We start from the raw sequence: 20430 nt of genomic DNA on the forward strand, positions 1-20430 counted from the left end.
TTAATATTCTTAGCGGGCTTAATTGATGTAACAAGGAAAGGTAAGACAGGTCTAGCTTGAAGTCATTAGCTGACCCTACAAGTATTCACTGACCTTCCAGCTCTAGTTATTACTCACATGTAACTGTCCTTGCTGTAGGGAGACAACAGACTGATAAGGTACAGACAGCAGCTCGGGAGTCAGGCTAGCAGAGATCTTGTTCTCTGGGACTGGCAAGGTTGAGTCTTACAATAACTTACTGGCTCCACGTCCTAAAAATGTAAATGTAAACTATAACTTGAGGATCGGTTTAGCCTAATGTGTTACATCTCTAAACCTGCAATCATATTCAAGATTAATTGGTTAAGAAATGTATCCCTATTCCGTGTCACCCTCTATCTTATGATAAAACTTAGTAATAAATGTACAAAACATGCTTAACTAATGCAGCCTATAAAACTATATTATATCCCATGTTTGCATTATTAAATAACAATCAATACATGTTCTATAAAAGCAAAACCATGTATTTAAATAATTGGATTAGCAGCAGCAATAACTTTGTCATAACTCTATTCATATGAACATTTGTGGTAATCTTTATGCATAATGAAAAGCTCTTTGAGGTTAAAGAAATTACAATCAACAAAAAACAGTGACATTAAGCTTATTATACTCGCTTTTCTGCAGAATGGCTCACTATGGCAAATCCCCAGACTCTGTATTGAAGGAATACATTACTAGAAGTGTAACAATTTGCATATGACAAGGACCATTAAAATGTACTAATGTCTATCATCCTAAACTATCTAGTAGTGGTCAACACAGACCAATCAGAGTACGGTCTAGACATCCTCTATATGAAAAGCACTGTGAGATCACTATTGTTGCGAATTGGCGCTATATAAATAAAATTGAATTGAACATAATTTTATTTAAACAGACCCAAATAAGAAATAGGTTAAATCAAAGTAAATATACAGATATTTCTCCTCTGTGGGTTAAAATAGAGTCAATATTACACACAAAAAGGCATGCTTTTATTTGTTTCTGCAGAATGATGGATGATGGTATAAAACATATTTGTATGTATGAAATAGTATATTCATACATCAAGAACAACAACCTCCCCAACTTCCCCTAACAATCTAAAACAGAAAAAAACAAATGTGCTCTTTTCTGAAAACAATATGGAGCAAATTTGATTTGTTTATTTCTTGGTGACATTTTTGTGTATTATTCATGTCTTACAGCCATGTGCTTCCTTCTTCTCACATTGTGCATCTCCCGTAAACATTTTCCTGCTTGACTAGTTTAAAACTTCATGACAAGACACCTTTAATACTGATAGCGTCTGAAAAAGTAAACCAAACTGACTACTTTGGCAGATCATTGCAAAGAGTCCGAGCAATCTGATAGGTGGTTGGTGTTTGTCGCACACTATGCAGGGTTTTGATTGGACGAGCGAAACCGGAAGAAGCGGCAACCTTGACAAGCGAGCAAAACACATGCGCTGCTGGTCAACGAAATAGCTTAAAAAATGATTCTTGCCAATTTACCGGAAAATATTTACTAGGACTACTAAGATTCTTCATTACTCTTTCAGATGTGTTTCTCCGTTTTTCTGGGAAAACGCAAAAAATTTTAGCTAGCTACATGAATGCCTTACCAAACCATTACTAACTTCCTCTCCCTGGACTAAATCATTTGGTGGACTTTATGTAGGCACCGCCTGCCATCCAGCGATGAGGACCCCGTTTGTGTTTGTCACCAGAAGCTGTAAGGCTGTTCACAGACTTCAACAAAGCCCATTTTTCTCACCAATTTCAGCTCTATCGAGACACCACAGGATGGGTGTGTTGAGATACACAAGCACCCACTTCTGCAAAGACGACAGGAGCTACTTCATAACCACTCCCATCTTCTATGTCAATGCTTCTCCTCATTTAGGACACTTGTATTCAGCTGTGATAGCTGACTGCTTACACAGGTATAAGCTACTTCAGGGCTTCAACTCAAAGTTTGCAACAGGTAAATCCTCCATTGACTCCAAAATATACTGTGTGTATGTTATTGCAAATGCTTTTGTGATGTCCACAATATAGGAAGTATTGTCACAGCATAAATCTCTACATTATACTCATCTTAAGATGTGATGTGAGATGTGGGACTTTTTCTGTTTAATATAATTGTAAATTCAATATATTTTTGGCCTTTGGGAAATTTGGATGGGCACTTTTTAAAACAAATCTTGAAATTTTATAGACTAAGTGAGTCATTGATTTATCAAGCAAATAGTAGTAATAATAATACACCATATTATCTGGTATTTCAGGCACAGACGAACATGGCTTGAAAATCCAACAAGCTGCTGAAGCTGCAGGAAAGGATCCCCTGACCTTCTCCACTGATGTGTCTGAGAGATTCAAACATCTCTTCAGCAGCTGCAGCATATCATATACAGACTACATAAGAACCACTGAGCAGAGACACAGCCGGGCTGTGAAGCATTTCTGGTCAGTGCTCTGGAACAAAGGGTTCATCTACAAGGGGAGCTACGAAGGCTGGTACTCCACCCAAGATGAAAGCTTCCTCATGCCATCGCAGGTGGCCAATGCTTTGGACTCATCAGGGAAGGAGATCAAGGTATCGCTGGAGAGTGGCCACAAGGTAATTTACATAGTAAATTGCACAGCATAAATGTGATTTTATTGGTGATGAATGAATGCAAACATTAAAGGTGCTCTCCACCGATTTGACACATTAAGGTTGGTTTACTCGTCATGGATAGTGCTACTCAGGCTGGGAAAACAGTTAATATAATGTATTCTGTGGTTCTAGAAGAGCTTTCTAAAGTCTAAGAAAATTACCTTTGGGTCTTTACCAGGTAGGGTTTAACAAAAAGGTGCCATTGAGTTGCAATCTATCTAGAATTCAGTGTTTTGTCAGTTTCAGGGAGTAAATGGGATATCTCAGCCACTGATACTACAATTTTGACTATTCATGTTTTTAATTTGTCTTCCAAGTCCCCAAACTTTATAAAAGTCCAGTTCTAAATTGCTGGATTGTTCCTTTAAAGGAATAGTTTATAACTTTGGGAAAATCATTTTCTTTCTCGACCAGGGTTAGATTGATACCATTCTCGTGTTTGTTCAATGTCTGTAACAAGTGAATTTCCCCAGAGTTGGATAATTGTATTCTATCTTATCTCAATATAAAGCCATATCCAGGAGCCTGTTAGCTTAGCTTACCTCAAAGACAGGATGGCTACAGGAACCACTACCCTGGCTCTGTCCAAAGAATTGGCTGCCTACCAGCCCCTCTAAAACTTACATATTAACACGTTAAATCTCGTTGGTTTAAATGCTGCAGTGTAAAAACAAGTTGTGGGTTTACACCGTGTTATGTTCCAGACTATTTCTTGGGAGGAGCAGTGCCTTCGTGTCAATGTGAGGTTGGCAACCAGCAGAGAGTCCAGGATTTTTTTTTACTTTCAGACAAGCTAGCTGTTTTCCCGTTACCAGTCTTTCAGCTGAGATAAGCTAATGAATGAGTGTATTTCCCAAAATGTCGATCTCTTCCTTTAAGCAGAAATCGCATCACACCTGCACAGCTTGTGCAGTTTTACTCAAATCTTTAATCCGCTCTCCAATATTCTGCAGGTGGAGTGGATGAAAGAGGAGAACTACATGTTCCGTCTGTCTGCGTTTCGGCCTCAGCTGCTCGACTGGCTCAGAGGAAATCCTCAGGCCATACAGCCTGAGCGTTTCTACCAGGCTGTTCTCCAGTTGCTGCAGGAGGACCTTCCTGACCTCTCAGTCTCCCGTGAGAGAAGCCGCATTCAGTGGGGTATCCCAGTCCCTGGTGATGCTGAACAAGTCATCTATGTGTGGCTAGATGCTCTTGTGAACTACCTTACAGTAGCTGGCTATCCAGATAAACACAACCAGTGGTGGAACGTGGCCCACCACATAATCGGAAAGGACATCTTAAAATTTCACGCTATCTACTGGCCGTCTTTTCTTCTAGGGGCCGGACTGCCGCTGCCACAGACAATACGTGTGCACTCTCACTGGACAGTAGGAGGGAAGAAGATGTCTAAAAGTTTGGGTAATGTTGTGGATCCTCTTGAACGCTCACAAGTGTTCACAACTGATGGTATGCGGTACTTTCTTCTGCGCCAAGGTGTCCCAGACTCCGACTGTGATTACACAGACGACAAAGTTATGAAGTTGCTCAATGCAGAGCTCGCGGACTCTCTGGGTGGTCTGCTTAACCGCTGCACAGCTCCAGCGCTTAACCCAGCTCAGGTCTACCCCTCTTTCTGCCCTCTGTCCTTCCCAAGTGATCAAGGAGGCAAGGCTGTGGTTGAAGACTACCACATGTTGGATGCTGTGAAAAATCTCCCTGCTGTGGTGGAACAGCATTACGAGAGCATGCATGTGTACAAAGCTCTGGAAGCCATCAGTGCCTGTGTGAGGCAGACGAACGGGTTTGTTCAGCGGCATGCACCTTGGAAGCTGGATAGGAGGGACAGTAAGGACCAGCGCTGGCTAGACACCATCATCCACGTCTCCCTTGAATGCCTGAGAATTTACGGCACACTCTTACTGCCAGTAGTGCCAGAGATTTCTAACAAGCTGCTGTCCAGACTCGGGGTGCAACCAGGCGAGAGGAGCTGGGCAGATGCGAACTTCCTGCCGAGGTATCAGGGAAAGGACAGTCCGTTTGAAGGGAGAGCACTAGGATCTGACACTGGAGTGCTTTTTTGTCGCTTGGAAAGTCAGAATCAAGATAAAGAAAAAACTAAGAAAACAAAAAACGCTGCAAAATTTAAATGAGGCACTGTTTTTTTTCTTCCCTGTACTCCAGTTCAAAGAAATAAAACTCCTGTGGCTGTTGTCACTTAATCTCAAGTCTCTGTGAGGTGTACCGACATCTTCCTGACTGGATTAGTTTTGCTGCCAACTGTGAGGGTGGGGCAACATAACTTTAACAATCTTTTTAGTGAGTTTGAATCTGGTGGATCAAGGCTTTTTGTTTTTTTTTCCTTCAGCAGACATTTTGACTTGTCATAGCAGGTTCATACTGTGAATGATAGCTCCGTTAAATTCAAGTATTTCAGTAATCAAGATAGCGAATGAGCATGCAAAGTACCTCGACCCTGATACAGTTTAACCACAATGCATTCATTATTATTAATTACACCTGTGCTTCCTCGTACGGTAGCATGTCAAACTGTATGCTGTGAAAACAGATTATTCCTAGTATAGCTACACCCAGCAGAACAGAGCAGAAGTCTAATTGGGCAGAATAAGTGAAAACACCTGTGTGGGTTTACACTTTTAATTTTGTGGTCAATACTTTTTTAAAAATTTTGTTTGAAATTATTTAAAAGGCATTTTCTTTTATACTTTTACATACATACATTGTATAAATGCCTCAAAGTCTGAAACACAATGGATCTGTTAAAAGGAACTCAAATACTGAACAGGTAGGAATGGTCTGATTTGGGACAAACCTGATGTCAAAGCATCCTTCAACTTGTTTCTTGGCCATTGCAGCAATGTTGCAGATGTTATTTTCACTTATCAGTCAAAGAGACACAGCTTGAGATTACAAATCAAAAACTCATCCAATTATCAATATGCCCTTTTCACCTCAGACACATCTGTGTTGTGCTATTATATACGGCCATCTACCAGTATGCATCATGTTGAGTTTATTCCGTCAGTCGTATCTATTTGTTATGACATTCTTTCCCCCCAGTACTGGATAGTTAATGCTCGTGTATATTAAGTTGCTGTTTGAACAATTCATTTGAATTAGTTATTGGATCAATTAATCATTGGCTGAAGCAGTCTCATCACAACAGGAGAAGTTACTCAGAACACAAGTGTCTAATTTAGCATTAGGAGACTTTCACCTTGTCACTTAAAACAGACGTCAGGGATTTTTTTTGCATGACAGCAGCCTTGTTTGAACAAATCCTTTGATCCCCACTTTATCATGAAAGAGTTCATTGACAGTTTTTAAATACAGTATACAGGCAGCCAACACAAGTACAAGACATAAAAACTGACATGATTTTTTTAATGAGAAATACACGAAACTGAAAAAATTGTACAAATTGAAATAAAATAAAAAAATTGCATTATTCTTATATTTTCTGGTACTTTTTTTTTTTTTTTTTTTTTACATAGACTTTTCCATTATTAACCAATATCTGTTCACTTCAGAGCAAGATCCCGTGTTTAATAATCCATAATTACACAACTGAAGTCGATATTTTCCGATCGGTGTCTCAGTGGTCGAGACTTGGTTAATCTGGTAGGTGGTCCTTTGTGCCTTGAACAGTCTCCCCCTCCTAACAGCCTACACGGGACAGTACACATTCATCTGCAGATCTGAGTCCCCCCTCATAACGAGGGCCTAGTCTCCACACACGACTATAAACAAGGATGATCAGTAATATGAATTGGTGCCCTGTCCTGGTTGTGAATCTGAAAAGAGTAGGAAAGTTTCATTATAAACTTGAAATCTGTTGGAAACAGTGAGTGTAGGCGTCCACATAAATGGGAAAAACATGTTTCTGACTTACTTGAAAGTTGCTGTTGCAGCTGTCTGACCAGAGCTGCAGTCTGCTGTTGCTGTTGAGTCTGCTGCATTCCCTGTCGTGGGAACTGAAACAGAGATACACACATCGTTATTATAGCAATTTTAGATACAAATTGACCTAAAATCAAAATCACGATTAATTGAACATTTCACCTTGATTATGATTATTGAACAATTATTATGTTTTTGGAATGTTGTTTTTTTGCTCTCCTAGTTCACTGACAAGGTTTTTACTGTAAATATGCTCAGTTATTGAAGCTGGGTTTATTTTATTTTTTTTGATTCACAGATTTTCTAAAAGGTTAATTGATAAGGTAATATTGATGTCCACATTATGGGGACAGGTTCCTGGCAGTAAATGTACAGTGTGAGTCACAACGCGTCTGTTAGTAAAAGGGATCTGGTGTTTTGCCAACTGCTGTAAAGTGAAGGCAGTCAGCGCCAGCTAACCTCTGCCTGACTCTGGTCTGGAAGCTCAGCAGGATTGGACAGGGCGGACTCACGTGACCAACACACATTAGTATGTTTTTAAGGGGAAAATATTTATAAATCTCTCTCTCTCTGTGTCATTTAACCACGAAGTCATGGTAAAATTATGTCAGTTACAGGCTAATACTGTCCATTCATTTCACTTGTTTGGAAGTAAGTAATCCATCAGGATCAACAATCACAGACCAAACTTCTAGAGGTGCATTTAAAGAGGCAATCATGTCCAATTTTAAGAGTTTACTACCAAAATGTATCTCATTTGCAAGTAGGGTGCTCCTTTCCCCTTTTTGTTTTCTTGTGGTTAGTGGAAGTTACAGTCGCAACAACAGGGAAACTGTAGCTTCAGGCAGCCATGGCACAGCGGAGAGATCTGACGCGCGCGTTGCGCAGACAGATGTGGCACGTGCACTGATGTTATAAATAAAATAACAATTAGGTTGAAGATAATGATTTACCTACATATCGACAGTTGTTGTGTTTTTCCCAATGACAGACAGGTGACTTTGTGAACAAAAATAATTAATTTTAGTGTTGTGTTTTGATTTTCACGTGTGTTAATATTCATTGACACTCACTTGTACCGGTAGCCAGGCCCCCCCCCCAACTGTACATTTCTGGATGTCAGAATGTCTTCAATGCACCAACAGGAAGCTTTCAAAATTATTCCAAAATGGTCAATCTAATTTTGAGGTTTCATTACCATGGGTTGCTGGGGGGGCAGTGGCTGCATGCCCAGGCCCTGGTTCTGTGCCTGGCCTGGTGGTTGCACTGCTGACACCTGCTGCTGTTGTTGCTGCTGCTGCTGCTGCTGCTGCTGCTGCTGCTGCTGCTGCGGCTGCGGAACTTGCTGTTGAGGAGGAACCTGCTGGGGCTGGACTTGCTGCTGTTGTTGTTGTTGCTGCTGCTGCTGCTGCTGCTGCTGCTGTTGTTGTTGTTGTTGCTGCTGCTGTTGTTGCTGCTGCTGTTGTTGTTGTTGAACTTGTTGGGCCTGTGAAAATGCGGGAAAGAAAATGGTGTTTGTGGTACAGTCTTAAAAATTCAAATCACACTTATTAGGTTAGTTAATAAATGTGAAGATTGCATATCTTTTTCCTGCAATTAGGTTGAGGTTGTTAGGAACATCTGCCCAGAAACTCCCTGACTTTTGCAATAACACACCCTGCACCCTTGGTAGCATTTACTGCTACGCATCTATCAATACTAAAACTAGAGACCATTTTGCGATGTTATAACACTAGCTGAGACGCCTGTCAACATTCTGACCCATGTTCTGACCCATGATTACTCAGTACTAATGACTACATTATTATGGGTCGGACCACACTGCATCCTGCACAGCTGTGATGCTATTGCATTGACCAATCTGTCCACACACACACACACACACACACACACACACGAGATGAAAACAATACAAGCCATGTCACGGCAGGTAATGAACTCATCTTCCTCTACCCTGGACTTTCTTCCAACTCACTTTTTTAAAGAGACATTTCAGTCTGACATTTTCTAGCAGTAATACATTCTTCACTTACGACTGGTCAAGTGCCTGAATATTTTAAATTAGCCATGGTTCCACCACTTCCCAAAATGCCAGCTCTAGATCAATCCATTTAAAAAGAAGTCCATCCAGTAGGTCACTAGGTCTAGAAAATAGTAGCAGAACAGCATTTCGACTATTTGGCAACAGGTCTGGTTTTAGAGAAAGTTTAATCAAGAGGGCAATTGCTTCAAAAGCCGCAATAAGATCTAAAAGCAAGATGTTTGGCCACTGTCAGCTGCTAAAAGAATATTAGGAACTCTTAAGAAGTGCTGCATTAGTGCTACAACTGACTGCCTAAAGCATTGGGTAGGCACAAATGCATTTTAAATTGGTTTAATTCCTAATTCTATGAAATGACTTTCTGTGTGGCCATTATATACAATTATAAATTATATACATGGCAAATTCATACACTGGCAGCAAATTGTACCATTTCAGTAATCAGGTATCAGGTGTTGCAACAAAACTAAAATTAACACAATTTAAAAAAATAATTTCTATTAGGAAACATTTCAACACAGCTTCAGGATTACATGATTTGAAAAGTAGTGCGCACACAGCCCAATTTTCACTTTGCAAGTTGCTCAAGAAAATAAACAAACTCAGAAAAGACATAGCTAAAGATCTGGATAAAGGAATGATGACGTACTCTGATTGCTTGCTGTCGGAGGTACTGCTGCTGTGCTGCTTGTTGTTGCTGCTGCTGCTGTTGCTGCTGCTGCTGCTGCTGCTGCTGCTGCTCTGCCAGCATCGGATTGGGCCTCAAGCCTGGATGGACGCCCTGGCCCATGTGACTGAGACCATGCATGAGAGCGGGATTCTGCTGAAGGGCAAACCTGAGGATTACAGGACAGGAAGAAGTAGTATGAGGGCAGGTAGCAATGAAGTTCATATAAAATTAAGGACAAAAAAACCTGCAATGTAAGTTCAAACACAGCCGAAGTTCAGAATAATGTCCACCTTCTACAATTGGAGTTTTAAGTGCTACTAAGCAGGTAACAAAGCAGTAGTCTTCTTGCAACACAATACTGACCTCTGTGAGTTCTGCATATTATGTGTGTAGCCTGGAGCCTGCTGGTGAACATAACCACTGGGCCTCTGCTGCATTTGCCTAAGAGGATCCACCACAGCCGGGTTGGCTCCAGGATGATTGCCCTGGAAGTTTTGGTTCCCGTAAGAGGAAGGAACTATACCACCACCTTGGGACGGGAGCTGCATCCCCATGTGTGACCCGTATGTGGTATAGCCCTGCGATATGTTCTGAACAAACAGAGGCAATGTTCATAATTAAAACCAAGATAAAGGAGACCCATACAGATTTATTGATCGAGTCTAAGTCAGGATTATTTAGCTAGTGAACTTACTGACCAGAAAAGTACACGTGCAAGCAAATAAAACTGCAGGTATTTCTGTGAACATTTAGAAAATCATCTGAAAATACTGGCACGTTGAACGGACATTTAAAACACTTCAGCATTAGTGTGTACGAATGATGGTGCCAGATGACATTTATTTTCTAAGAAAAGAGGTGTCAGATAACAAATGTATTTTTTAGCAAAACAAAAATAGACTTACCTGAGAAGCCTGCATTGACGTATATGGTTGGTTAGGTGTTATTTGTCTAATCTGCTGCCCTATCATGCTTTGATTCTGAAAAGAGAAACAACAAGTCAGCAAATTGCAAAGATTCAATGTCCTCTAACAGGAGTAAAAGGGTATTCTTGGTAATGATTTGATAGCTTTTTTCACTAACATTCTCATCTTATAACTTAATAACCTGAATTTAGCAATCAAACTATCCTAATTCTGTCCGTGTGGACTAACTCACCAGTCTGACCTGTAGCTGCTGCCGCAGCATCTGGCCTTGTGGCATGGTGGACTGGGGCTTATAACCAATTGGGTATTGCTTGTCCAGTCCCATCATGCCAGGCATGTTTCCCTGCATACCGGGCATCATGCCTGGGTAGCTGGGCCGAGTGGTCATCATTTTGTTCATCTGTGGATTGCGAGCAGGTCTGTAAGGAGGTTCTAAACCTGGACCTCCTGTGGAAAAACAAATAATGTAAACCACAATCCCAAATGGTATTAAAGATATTGTTGTTTCAACTAACAGGAAAGTTCTTAATGAGTGCTAAAGCAGTGTGTCATACTGCTACGGATGAAAGCGATAATGTTGAGAGAATATACCATGAACTGACCTGGAGGAAGAGGCTGGTTCTGTGTGTACATGGTCATGGGCGGCTGGCTGTAGGGTAGCCTACCATGTTGGTGGATCTGCATCAGATCAGTTGGCATATTAGTCCCATAGGTCATAGCCCCTTGTGTACGGTTCACATAGTCCTAGTGAGAAAAGGGGGGAAATTAATGACTTTTTACAACATTCATTTTAGAGAATTATGTCCAGGAAACAAATATTAAGAGATTGCTCGTCAATAAAGTCATAAATTATAAACATAACTGACCTCTGTCTTGGCAGATGGCGTTTTCTTCTTCTTGTTGGATTTCTTCTTGTTTGAGTCAGCGGGCACAGCGGGCACACTCTTCTCTGGCTTCACTGCCTCAATCATCTTCTTCGCTGATTCCTGGGAGACAGGTGTGAGGGGTTCCTCCTCTTCAGGGGGCAGTGGGAGCGGCTCCAGGTAATAGCTTCGAGGTTTCGGCTTCAAGTGGGTGTGGTAGAGCAGAAAACGCTGCTGCTCTTCAAACTTGGTGACCTTGCGGTCCACGCGCACCGTACCAAACCAGCCCCAGGAGAGAGGGGCGGAGTGTTTGAGACCCTCAAAGACATCCCAGGGAGAAATCTTCTGTTTGGTTGATACTTGAAGGCCCTGATGGCACAGAGAGACAGCAGTCTTAATTAACTCAACTGTGCAGATAATGTTGACTTTCATTTATTTCACATTTGTTAATTAAAAGAGAACACTTTCAGCAGTTTACCCGAAAACAAAATCCTATATTAACACACAACCTATAACACTGCTGATGGTTTACGGCTGAATATTGTTTGTCTACCCCTGATTGAAGGAAACAGTCGTTATTTTTTTCTTGTAACTCAATCATTCATCTTTACAAGCTGCATTTTTCCCCCCACTCAGTTATTTTGTATAACTTGTATGTATATTGTGGCACAATGTAAACTTCTCCATTTTGTATGTCTGATTTTGAAGATATAACATGAGCAATGTGATAAGTAACACATCATACAGTTCTACTAGATGAATAACAGATTGACTGGCAGATACAAGTCATACTGAAATCATGTGTTTAACTTTGCAGGTTGATGTCATCAGCTTGTGAGAAACCACGTACCTCCTTCTCAAAGCCAGCAATCTTGTTCCCCTTTGTGTCTATTAGTGAGCCCTGAGGTTCACAGGTTATGACATCGCGGGTTTGCTTGGGCAGTGGCAGGAGCTGGCGAACCTTTTCCAAACTTTCTGACTGCCGATCTCCGAGCTCTTTCTGTGGACATAAAATAGGTACATTGAGGAGAGGAGCGATTATGAAAATGTTGAAAAGCACGTATTTAGAGGGACTAAGTGAAGCTTCTTCTATATTCGTTCATTCTATACCTATAACCGCCATAACGGGTAAAATTTACCCGCAATAAAAATGCCGTGATTTTGTGATTATTTCTGCTGCATGTTGCTCCAACACACTTTGGGAAACATTTAGCACATTGGCTGTGCATTTCCTATAAACACCATCCCCATATTTCAGGCATTTACAAAATGTTTATTCTATTTTATTCATTGTCTTCACCGTGAAGGTCGTTTGCCTGCGCTGCGCACACGCGGCGCCTCTTTTGATGTCATCCACTCGCCGCTGTTATAGATGTTATAGCTTAGTTATATTCTAAACACAGCTTGAATTTAAATGCAGCATACAATTTACAAAAAAGACTGACTGCTGTAGTGTTTTATAGGCGGTAATAATAGCCTCATAATGTGGGCTAGTTCTTACTGTTCTGCTTATTTTGACTCCATCGGGCATCCAGAGAGTAACACATAGCTATAAACTCACTGCGCTGAGCAAGTGTAATGCCTGTAGTGGGAAAGGCATTGCCAATAGCAACATAGAATGTTTATCTAAACGCGCAACATGAACTGCGCTAAAATGACTGTATTCTCTATAGGGGTAAATTTTACCCGCTGGCGCTTATAGGTATAAATGTCCATTTTTTAAATCTGGCTTTATATTGACATTTTTTAACAATAGGGGGTGCTAATACACTTTTAGGAAAAGTCAGAGAATGGGGGACTTGAATATTATATTGAAAAAAAGATACAAACAATCAAAAAACAGCCGCGGGTAAATTTGACCCGTTGGCGGTTCTAGTGTTAAAATAAACCATGGCTATTTTTTAACAAGTGTGAAAACCTTTTGCAGACTAGGTCACTTCAATGTTGGGTTTGTCACATTTTCATTTTAGGTTAAGTTTTAGGTTTGCAGGAGAGGTTTTATCTTGTGTAGTTTCACTTGTAAAAGATGAAAAGAATAATAAAAAGCTAACTGTCCAAGACCTTTAAAACAAAACCAAGCTGACAACTATTATATGAACACAGGGAAAAGACTACATCTTAAAAGCATGAATGAACCTTCTGACTCAACACCCTGGCTATGGGCGAGAAAGGAGTGCTGTTCTTACCCTGAGCTTCTTGACCAGGTTCATATAGGCTCTTTTGTTCTCCTCCATGCTGCCCTGGGAGATACTGGACATGTCAGCAGCCAGTGTGCCGTTAATCAGCACACTCAACATGTCCAGCACTGTTGTGAAGAGCTCACTAGCGGAGAGAAGCAAATTTAAGAGCCAGGCAGATCAAGTGAATGATATCTGTACAGGCAACAGAATGTGTGCTTAGAAATAATAACTGTATCTGACATCCAATCAGAGGAACAAAGTGTGGATTGCACTTCGTTGACTAAAGAGAAAACCCCATTCCACTCACTTATTGGACTGCATGTCTACTGTGCCGCTGCTGATGATGTCAAGGAGTAGTACGGCCCACTCAGTGGTCTGCTGAGTGCTGCGCTGCACCGTGTCAAACATGCCACCCACCTTGTTAGGAGAGAAAAAAATACTGTTAGTCTCCTCATAACACGATGAATCAACTAATGTTGGATTTACAATATAGTAGTAACTTCATGAAATGAGGGCCATGTCTACTTTTAGATAATACCAGCAACATAGTGCTGGTTGTCAGTGAAACAACAATTATTGTTATATTAAAAATTACATATGGACTTAACAGGGTTGCTGTGCTGTAAAGCTTGTTGTGCTCTTACAAGATTCAGTCGTAGTTTCAGGGCCTCGTGCATCATTTGCTTTGCCTTGCAGTCATCCTGGTACTGGTCCTCTCTCCAGTTGGTAACAATCTGCTGCACCTGGCTATAGAGGGAGGTGAGAAGGCCTTCCCTCTGTTCATCCTGCCCCTTCAAGCAGGTCAGAACCAAAGACAAGAAAGGCTGCTGGCTCAGCAGAGACATACTGAGGAGGGATAGAGAATAAAACATTAAAAATATTAATAATTGTATTAAGAAGAAATCATGTTCAGGTGGCTGGCAGTTTTTTTGTATCTTCTTTAGCCTGTGACAGTTGACTGCTAACAAATGATTGTCACCATTTAGAACTACTAAATAAAATCAAATTTTTTCTAGTGTCAAAGGATTTTACATGTTTATCACTTACCTTTTCTGTTTCTGCCTGTCCCTCTCCTTGCGTGAAGAAGAACCCAGGTGCTGTCCTTTCTCCAGCTCCTCTCCTGCTGCCTTCAATACGTGGCCCTGAACTGAAGTGGGCAGCTTGGCAATCAACGGAGCTACCAGCCACACACCTGACCTCTCTGACGAGCTGCAACACACAACAAAGTGTTTTATTTTAACATCAGGTTCAAGTATAAACCAAAAAAATAAAATGATAAAAAATGTTTATTCAAGCGGAGCCTGATTCGACTGTCAATCTCACAGTCGAAGCTTCGCAGTGAAACAAGGATCGTGCCATTTTGGCGATATGGAGGTGCTCAACGTTTGATTTCACATAGAACTACCAGTTTTTCCTCCCAATAAGTTAATATACAGCCAATTACAATAAACATTTCAACGTTTAATGCTGTAAATAAACATATAAAAAGAATAAATCTTTCAATAAATGTTTTTAAAATGCGTGAATAAATCCAAAATTGGAACCCAAACACTGGGTCAGTGCACATGTGTAGGCGTAGCGTGTGTGGTGGCGGAAGAGGAACACTTGCTGAAGAGACTGAGACCCGGCCTCACGGTGTTTTTCCGAGTTGTCAGCATCCTTGCGGGACTTTCGTATAATTTATACGTTGATGAACCACACAAAGAATATTATATCGTTTTTAATCAGCTGGCTACTTGAAATAGACCCGCGAGGAACTGCGACGAGCATGTAGTTGTCGGCAGCAGTAATGCACATGAAACCAGTGAATGACAGGCAAGAGAGAGAGAGAGAGAAACGGTCTTCAAAAAGCCTCAGTTTAGCTGGAAATTTACAGTGTAAGTTGAATGAATAGACTGCAGCTCTGCAGCTTCTCAAGATTAAAGCGGAGCTACTGTGTGTAAACCCCCCCTCTCCCCCGACGCTCGCAATCGCTGCGCACAAAAACACACATGATTCAACTATCAGTCGACTATAGGACTTGACAATTCTGATTCGACTCTGTAAATCCTTAGTCAGGGACAGCCCTAGAGATTATATATTTACATGATTTTGTACGGTGTGTTTATGACAATACATACAGTAAGTGAATCAGCAGACTAATTCAATTCATGGCAATTTGTGCTTACCACAAAAAAGGCACACAAAAGCTGTGCCCACACTATAGCAACCTTTCTATCCATGAGGCTGAAATCCGCCATAGTGTCAAGTGTTTATGAATTCACACACCCGTCCTCACAAACGTGTGCACGTACGTGGTCACAGCGATTCTGAATTTGCACTTGTTTTTATAAGCCCTTAGAAGATTCAGACAGCGACACACATTAAGCGGAGGTGGGCGCAGCCGACCCACGGCCCCGGCTGAGTAGGGGGCCCCCTAAGTTGTCCGTGATTGTAGACACAGACAAATGAAAATGCTGCATGCACTGCCCATTCCGGTAAAATTCCCTTCACTCCTGGTTTCAATAGTAAACCACCACAAGAATGACAATTACCAACAAAAAACACTATATTCTAAAGAGACACATTTTAATAAGTATAAATCATAAAGCAACATTTCTATTTCAAACAAATGGCAAATGTATGAGCAAATTTTAACAAAACTCCCTTCCCCCAATGCATCATGGGAATTCTGAGGGACGTGGCTACTATGCATCACCCCAGACTCACACAGGCTGCGTGTTAGCTGCGGTTTAGTTCAGGCATCAACTCACACTGGAAGCCTCTCAGGAGCATTTCAGCAGTGGAGCGTGTAGCCTGCCCCACGTTAATGACTTGTTTTAAATATGTCCTTTTGTACTACTTCTACATTCTTCAAAGCACTCTGTGGCCTGCTTTGACGGGTGCATCTAGCAACTAGGCAGCATTTCCAAATGAGAGGGTTTTGCCTGCCGGATTTTGCTGACATGTATAGATGTTGTTGATTTGGTAATTAGTGTTTGATTTTTGTGCTTCTACTATGATTAAGTAAACTACATAGTTAAACTGTTTCTTTTTTTGTCCGAGTTAACTTGTTGTTTGTTAACTTGTGTTTATTGTTGATATACAATCAGAAGTATGTACAGGGTATTTTATTTTGAAAATTGACAGGATTCTCTGGCGTTTCTGTCTCTGACTTCCTGCACGGTTCATCTGCTCTGTGCTGCCTGACACGCTGGGACACTTTTGGGACGCACTGCAGCGCTTCTGGTGTGAGCACAAACATTTACTAGAATGGCTGCGATCAGCTCCGGCAGCAGCAATGCAGACAGGCTCAGTGGACCTTCTGATTGAGTCAGGGGTCTTGTAAACTTGGTTTAAATGACTTGGTAGCAGGTGGGCCCCGTGATGAAGCCACTGTGCTGCCCCCGGCGACGCACCTTAAAATTGGCTTCATCTTGCTGGTGGTGCTGTTGGATGCGGAGCCACCTTGGACCGCTGCTCCATTCCCTGAGGTGTTACTGGAGTTCATCTCAGCTGATTTCTGAAACACCTCTATGGTGGCCTTGGCTATGTTCTCCAAGAGCGAGTACAGCTCCTATTGAAAAATAAATGAGGAATATTCAGATTAATTTGACAAAGACTACACATTCTTAGTTTGTTTTTAAAAAAAATGTTAGATGCATTGAAAACAGTTACATTGTTTGTGCTCTGTTTGATCATCAGCTGCAGCTCCAGGGACGACTGTCTCATCGTCCATTGGTCCATGTTCTATGAAAGAAAAAAAGAATAATGTTAGTATACATTTTCTTTCCTTTTTCTGGCCAGGCAGTCGGATATGGGTACGCACAGTTCATGGCACATGTAAGACATTTCCTCAACAGCTGATTCAGCCAGGAGAGGGCAGCAAACCCTCACAGTCCTGATTCAACAAAGACAACTTAACAGCAGGTTTAACGGAAGTTATTAGCATTTTAGAGAGAATGATCAGAGATGGTCATGGTCTACTCATTTGTTCTTAAAACCTACTGATATACCATATACCTTCACTAAAATAAACTATCCTCTGGCACAAACATACAGAAGTTAACACTATGATAGTTTGTGTGTATTCTCGACCTGTAGGATGCGTTTGATGCGCTGCCTCTGAGGGTTGTCACCATCATCGCTGTCCAGCTGGCGGTGTGGATAGCAAATAAGCTGCAGTAGCCGTTGGGCCTGAATGTTTACCAGTACCGGGTCCTGGAGGGCACTGCTGTCCTCAGAGAGAGACTTCAGGCAGCGCTCTCCAACCCATTCCTGCAAGACAGAACAAAAGAGGTGAAGCAGGGGAATGAGGAAAAAAAGAGGCAGAGGGGGGAAATGTGACAGTGATCAATTCAATTCAAATTAGCTTTATTGGCATGAATGTGTAACAACAATATTGCCAAAGCATCAACAACTTCAGTGATCCTCAAGCTTGAGAACAAGTATCATAAACTCATGAGTCATGCAAAACAAGGTAGACAAAAGCTGGGTGGGTGGTGATGAAAACTGTGCAAGGGGTCATTTCTCAGGAATAGAACTGCACACGCCAGAGCCTAGCTGGGTAGAGAATGTGTTTGAAGTCTCTTGAGGTCTCAGAGCATGTCCAGCACCTCTGAGCAACTGCCAGCTCTCTTTCTGGCCTTCATAGCTATATGGCATAAGTGACATCTGGTACAGAAAATGGTCTCATTCTCGCTTTTTATGCGTCTTTGGCTTACTGCATTTACAAGTAGCTCAGATAAACAGAGCTTATATGAGCAAAAATAGAACGTTTATTATTTCTATACGAGTCTCACAAAAGTTTTTAGACAGAAATTACAGAACATGAAGAAAAAGCATGCACGCATAGCTCCACGCAGAGGAAAGCCATTTGCTTCACACACTCATTAGTTATCTCAGTACCTTATTTTTACCTTTTTCATTTCAGAACGACTGTGGTTGTGGATTTTTATTTATTTACACTATTTCAACTCATACCAACAAAGTCATATTTATTTTTACAGCCCAATATCAAAATTCACAAATTTGCCTCAAGAGGCTTTACAATATGTACAGCATACGACACCCTCTATCAGGATGAGAATATTTCCCTTAAAACCCTTTTAACAGGGAACAAATGGAAAAATAACCTCAGGAAGAGCAGAGATGCCTCTCCCAGCACGGACGGACATGTGTGACTTATATCCTCACCTGCTGGCAGATCGTCTTCAGAACATACTTTGCGTATACATCCAAGCTGGCCGTTTCTATGGATACATTGCGCCCCTCTGATATGTCGTCGAGGCCAGCAGGGTGTGACAGTCCTGAGCCTCTTAGCTCGGCATCACCTAAAACAACATGGAGAGACCAGTAAAACCAACCAGTAAAATCTACCAGTGACAACGCGATTCAGTAATTTCACAATATGTTAATCTGCATCTATCCCGTATATGAAGCTACTGAGACCAAGAAGAACAGGGATTTGACTACGCAAACTAAGTTTACCTCATCCTAATTATATTAATTTTTGAAGAACAAACATTTTTATATGATTCTTACCCAGCATAAACACAGCTTTGAGAACAGCAAATACTGCTCCAACAACTATGCTGTTTTGAGAAGCAGCAAGAAGGTGGCGATCACAAGACGATCGGATACCAACTGAGGACTTATCTGCAAAGTCATAACACCAGTATAAGAAAATCAGGTATAAACAACAATGTGTTGAAACAATAGTTAAGGTAATCTGGTTGTGTTTTCTACCTGACTTCACGCCATCTTGGGGGACAGGGTTGCGCTGTGGTGTCTTAAAAAGGTGCAACAGAATCCTGCAGGTGAGTCTGGCTCCTGGCTCAGAGTCTTGCTCACTGCAGGCTGAAGATAAGTTTCAATACATTTGCATTGGTTAGAGTTGAGTTTCTTCACGTCACATAAGTGTGGTTCACATTGTTTTTCAGATAGGGTACAGAAACTTCTACATCAAAGCCACACATCTAAAATTAAACCTTGTCCTAGATAGACTTATCACCAGTTGAGATGAAGTGTAATTTTCATAGAGTTGTTGTCGTGAAAGAGGGAGTAAGAACAAAGCATCTACCACAAACAAGAGCTGCTGGCATTTGGCATGTGTGGCAGTGAAAATGAGCCAAACCCAACCAAACAGCATGGCTGAATGGGGCTTTGTCTCCAAGCTGGGAGAAAAAAAGATTATCAGTGGGGAGAGAGAGGCACTTCTCTGGCCAGTGCACAAAGTGCACACAGGCTTCATGGACCCAGATCAAAAACGCTGTTGCAGTTATGCAGTTATACTTCTCATTGATAGAAGTAATGTATTCTTCCCTGTGAGCCAAGCAGCAATGTACTGCTCACTATATGCTTGAAAAGGGATGTCACGGAGAGCCTTGGTAAAGGCTTATCAAAGACACAAACAACGAAAGTTTGTGAAAGGTGGCAGAAAATTCTTAACAGTTAGCTAACAGTAATGGATTAATGATTGAAATGGTTAGCTAGTATTGAATCAGTATAGTAGTATTAAATCACCCTTACCTGCATTGAGGAGGGAAGGAATGGCCACACAGCGAACCAGGTCTTCTAGGAGAAGGCACTGTCTAGCAATGAGAATGGCTACGAAGGTTGCAAGGGAATCATGGAAGGACAAATCGCTAACCTGAAGGGTATGAGTACAGAGAACAACATTATAATTAATGCTGTTAGATCAGAACAGCTTCTGTAATCACAGAATTACTTAATATTAGACAATCAACTTAAAGGTAGACAAGATGGTACAAATAAACCAGAGCCAAGGCCATGGTGTGTAGATAGATTGATAGACCGATCTATCTCACTACCTACAGGTGCTGGTCACATAATTAGAATATCATCAAAAAGTTGATTTATTTCAGTAATTCCATTTAAAAAGTGAAACTTGTATAATGTATACATTCATTCCACACAGACTGATATATTTATATAAGTGTTCGTTCCTTTTAATTTTGATGATTATAACTGACAACTAATGAAAACCCCAAAATCAGTATCTCAGAAAATTAGAATATTGTGAAAAGGTTCAATATTGAAGACACCTGGTGACACACTCTAATCAGCTAATTAACTCAAAACAACTGCAAAGGCCTTTAAATGGTCTCTCAGTCTAGTTCTGTAGGCTACACAATCATGGGGAAGACTGCTGACTTGACAG

At 41.2% G+C, this 20430-nt stretch overlaps 2 protein-coding genes across 2 annotated transcripts in view; one reads left to right on the top strand and one right to left on the bottom strand.

The window, feature by feature from the left end:
* enox2 (ecto-NOX disulfide-thiol exchanger 2) overlaps nt 1-20430 on the bottom strand; it is a 184126-nt gene that overhangs the window by 41666 nt on the left and 122030 nt on the right. The gene's annotated exons all lie outside the window — the stretch shown is intronic.
* On the top strand, nt 1444-4895 carry mars2 (methionyl-tRNA synthetase 2, mitochondrial). The gene is made up of 3 exons (XM_046030199.1): nt 1444-2010; nt 2315-2649; nt 3642-4895. Exons 1-3 carry the CDS (start codon nt 1725-1727, stop codon nt 4818-4820), a joined length of 1800 nt encoding a protein of 599 aa, XP_045886155.1. The 5' UTR covers nt 1444-1724; the 3' UTR covers nt 4821-4895.

The sequence above is a fragment of the Micropterus dolomieu genome, linkage group LG19 (assembly GCF_021292245.1).
Source record: "Micropterus dolomieu isolate WLL.071019.BEF.003 ecotype Adirondacks linkage group LG19, ASM2129224v1, whole genome shotgun sequence".
NCBI lineage: Eukaryota > Metazoa > Chordata > Actinopteri > Centrarchiformes > Centrarchidae > Micropterus > Micropterus dolomieu.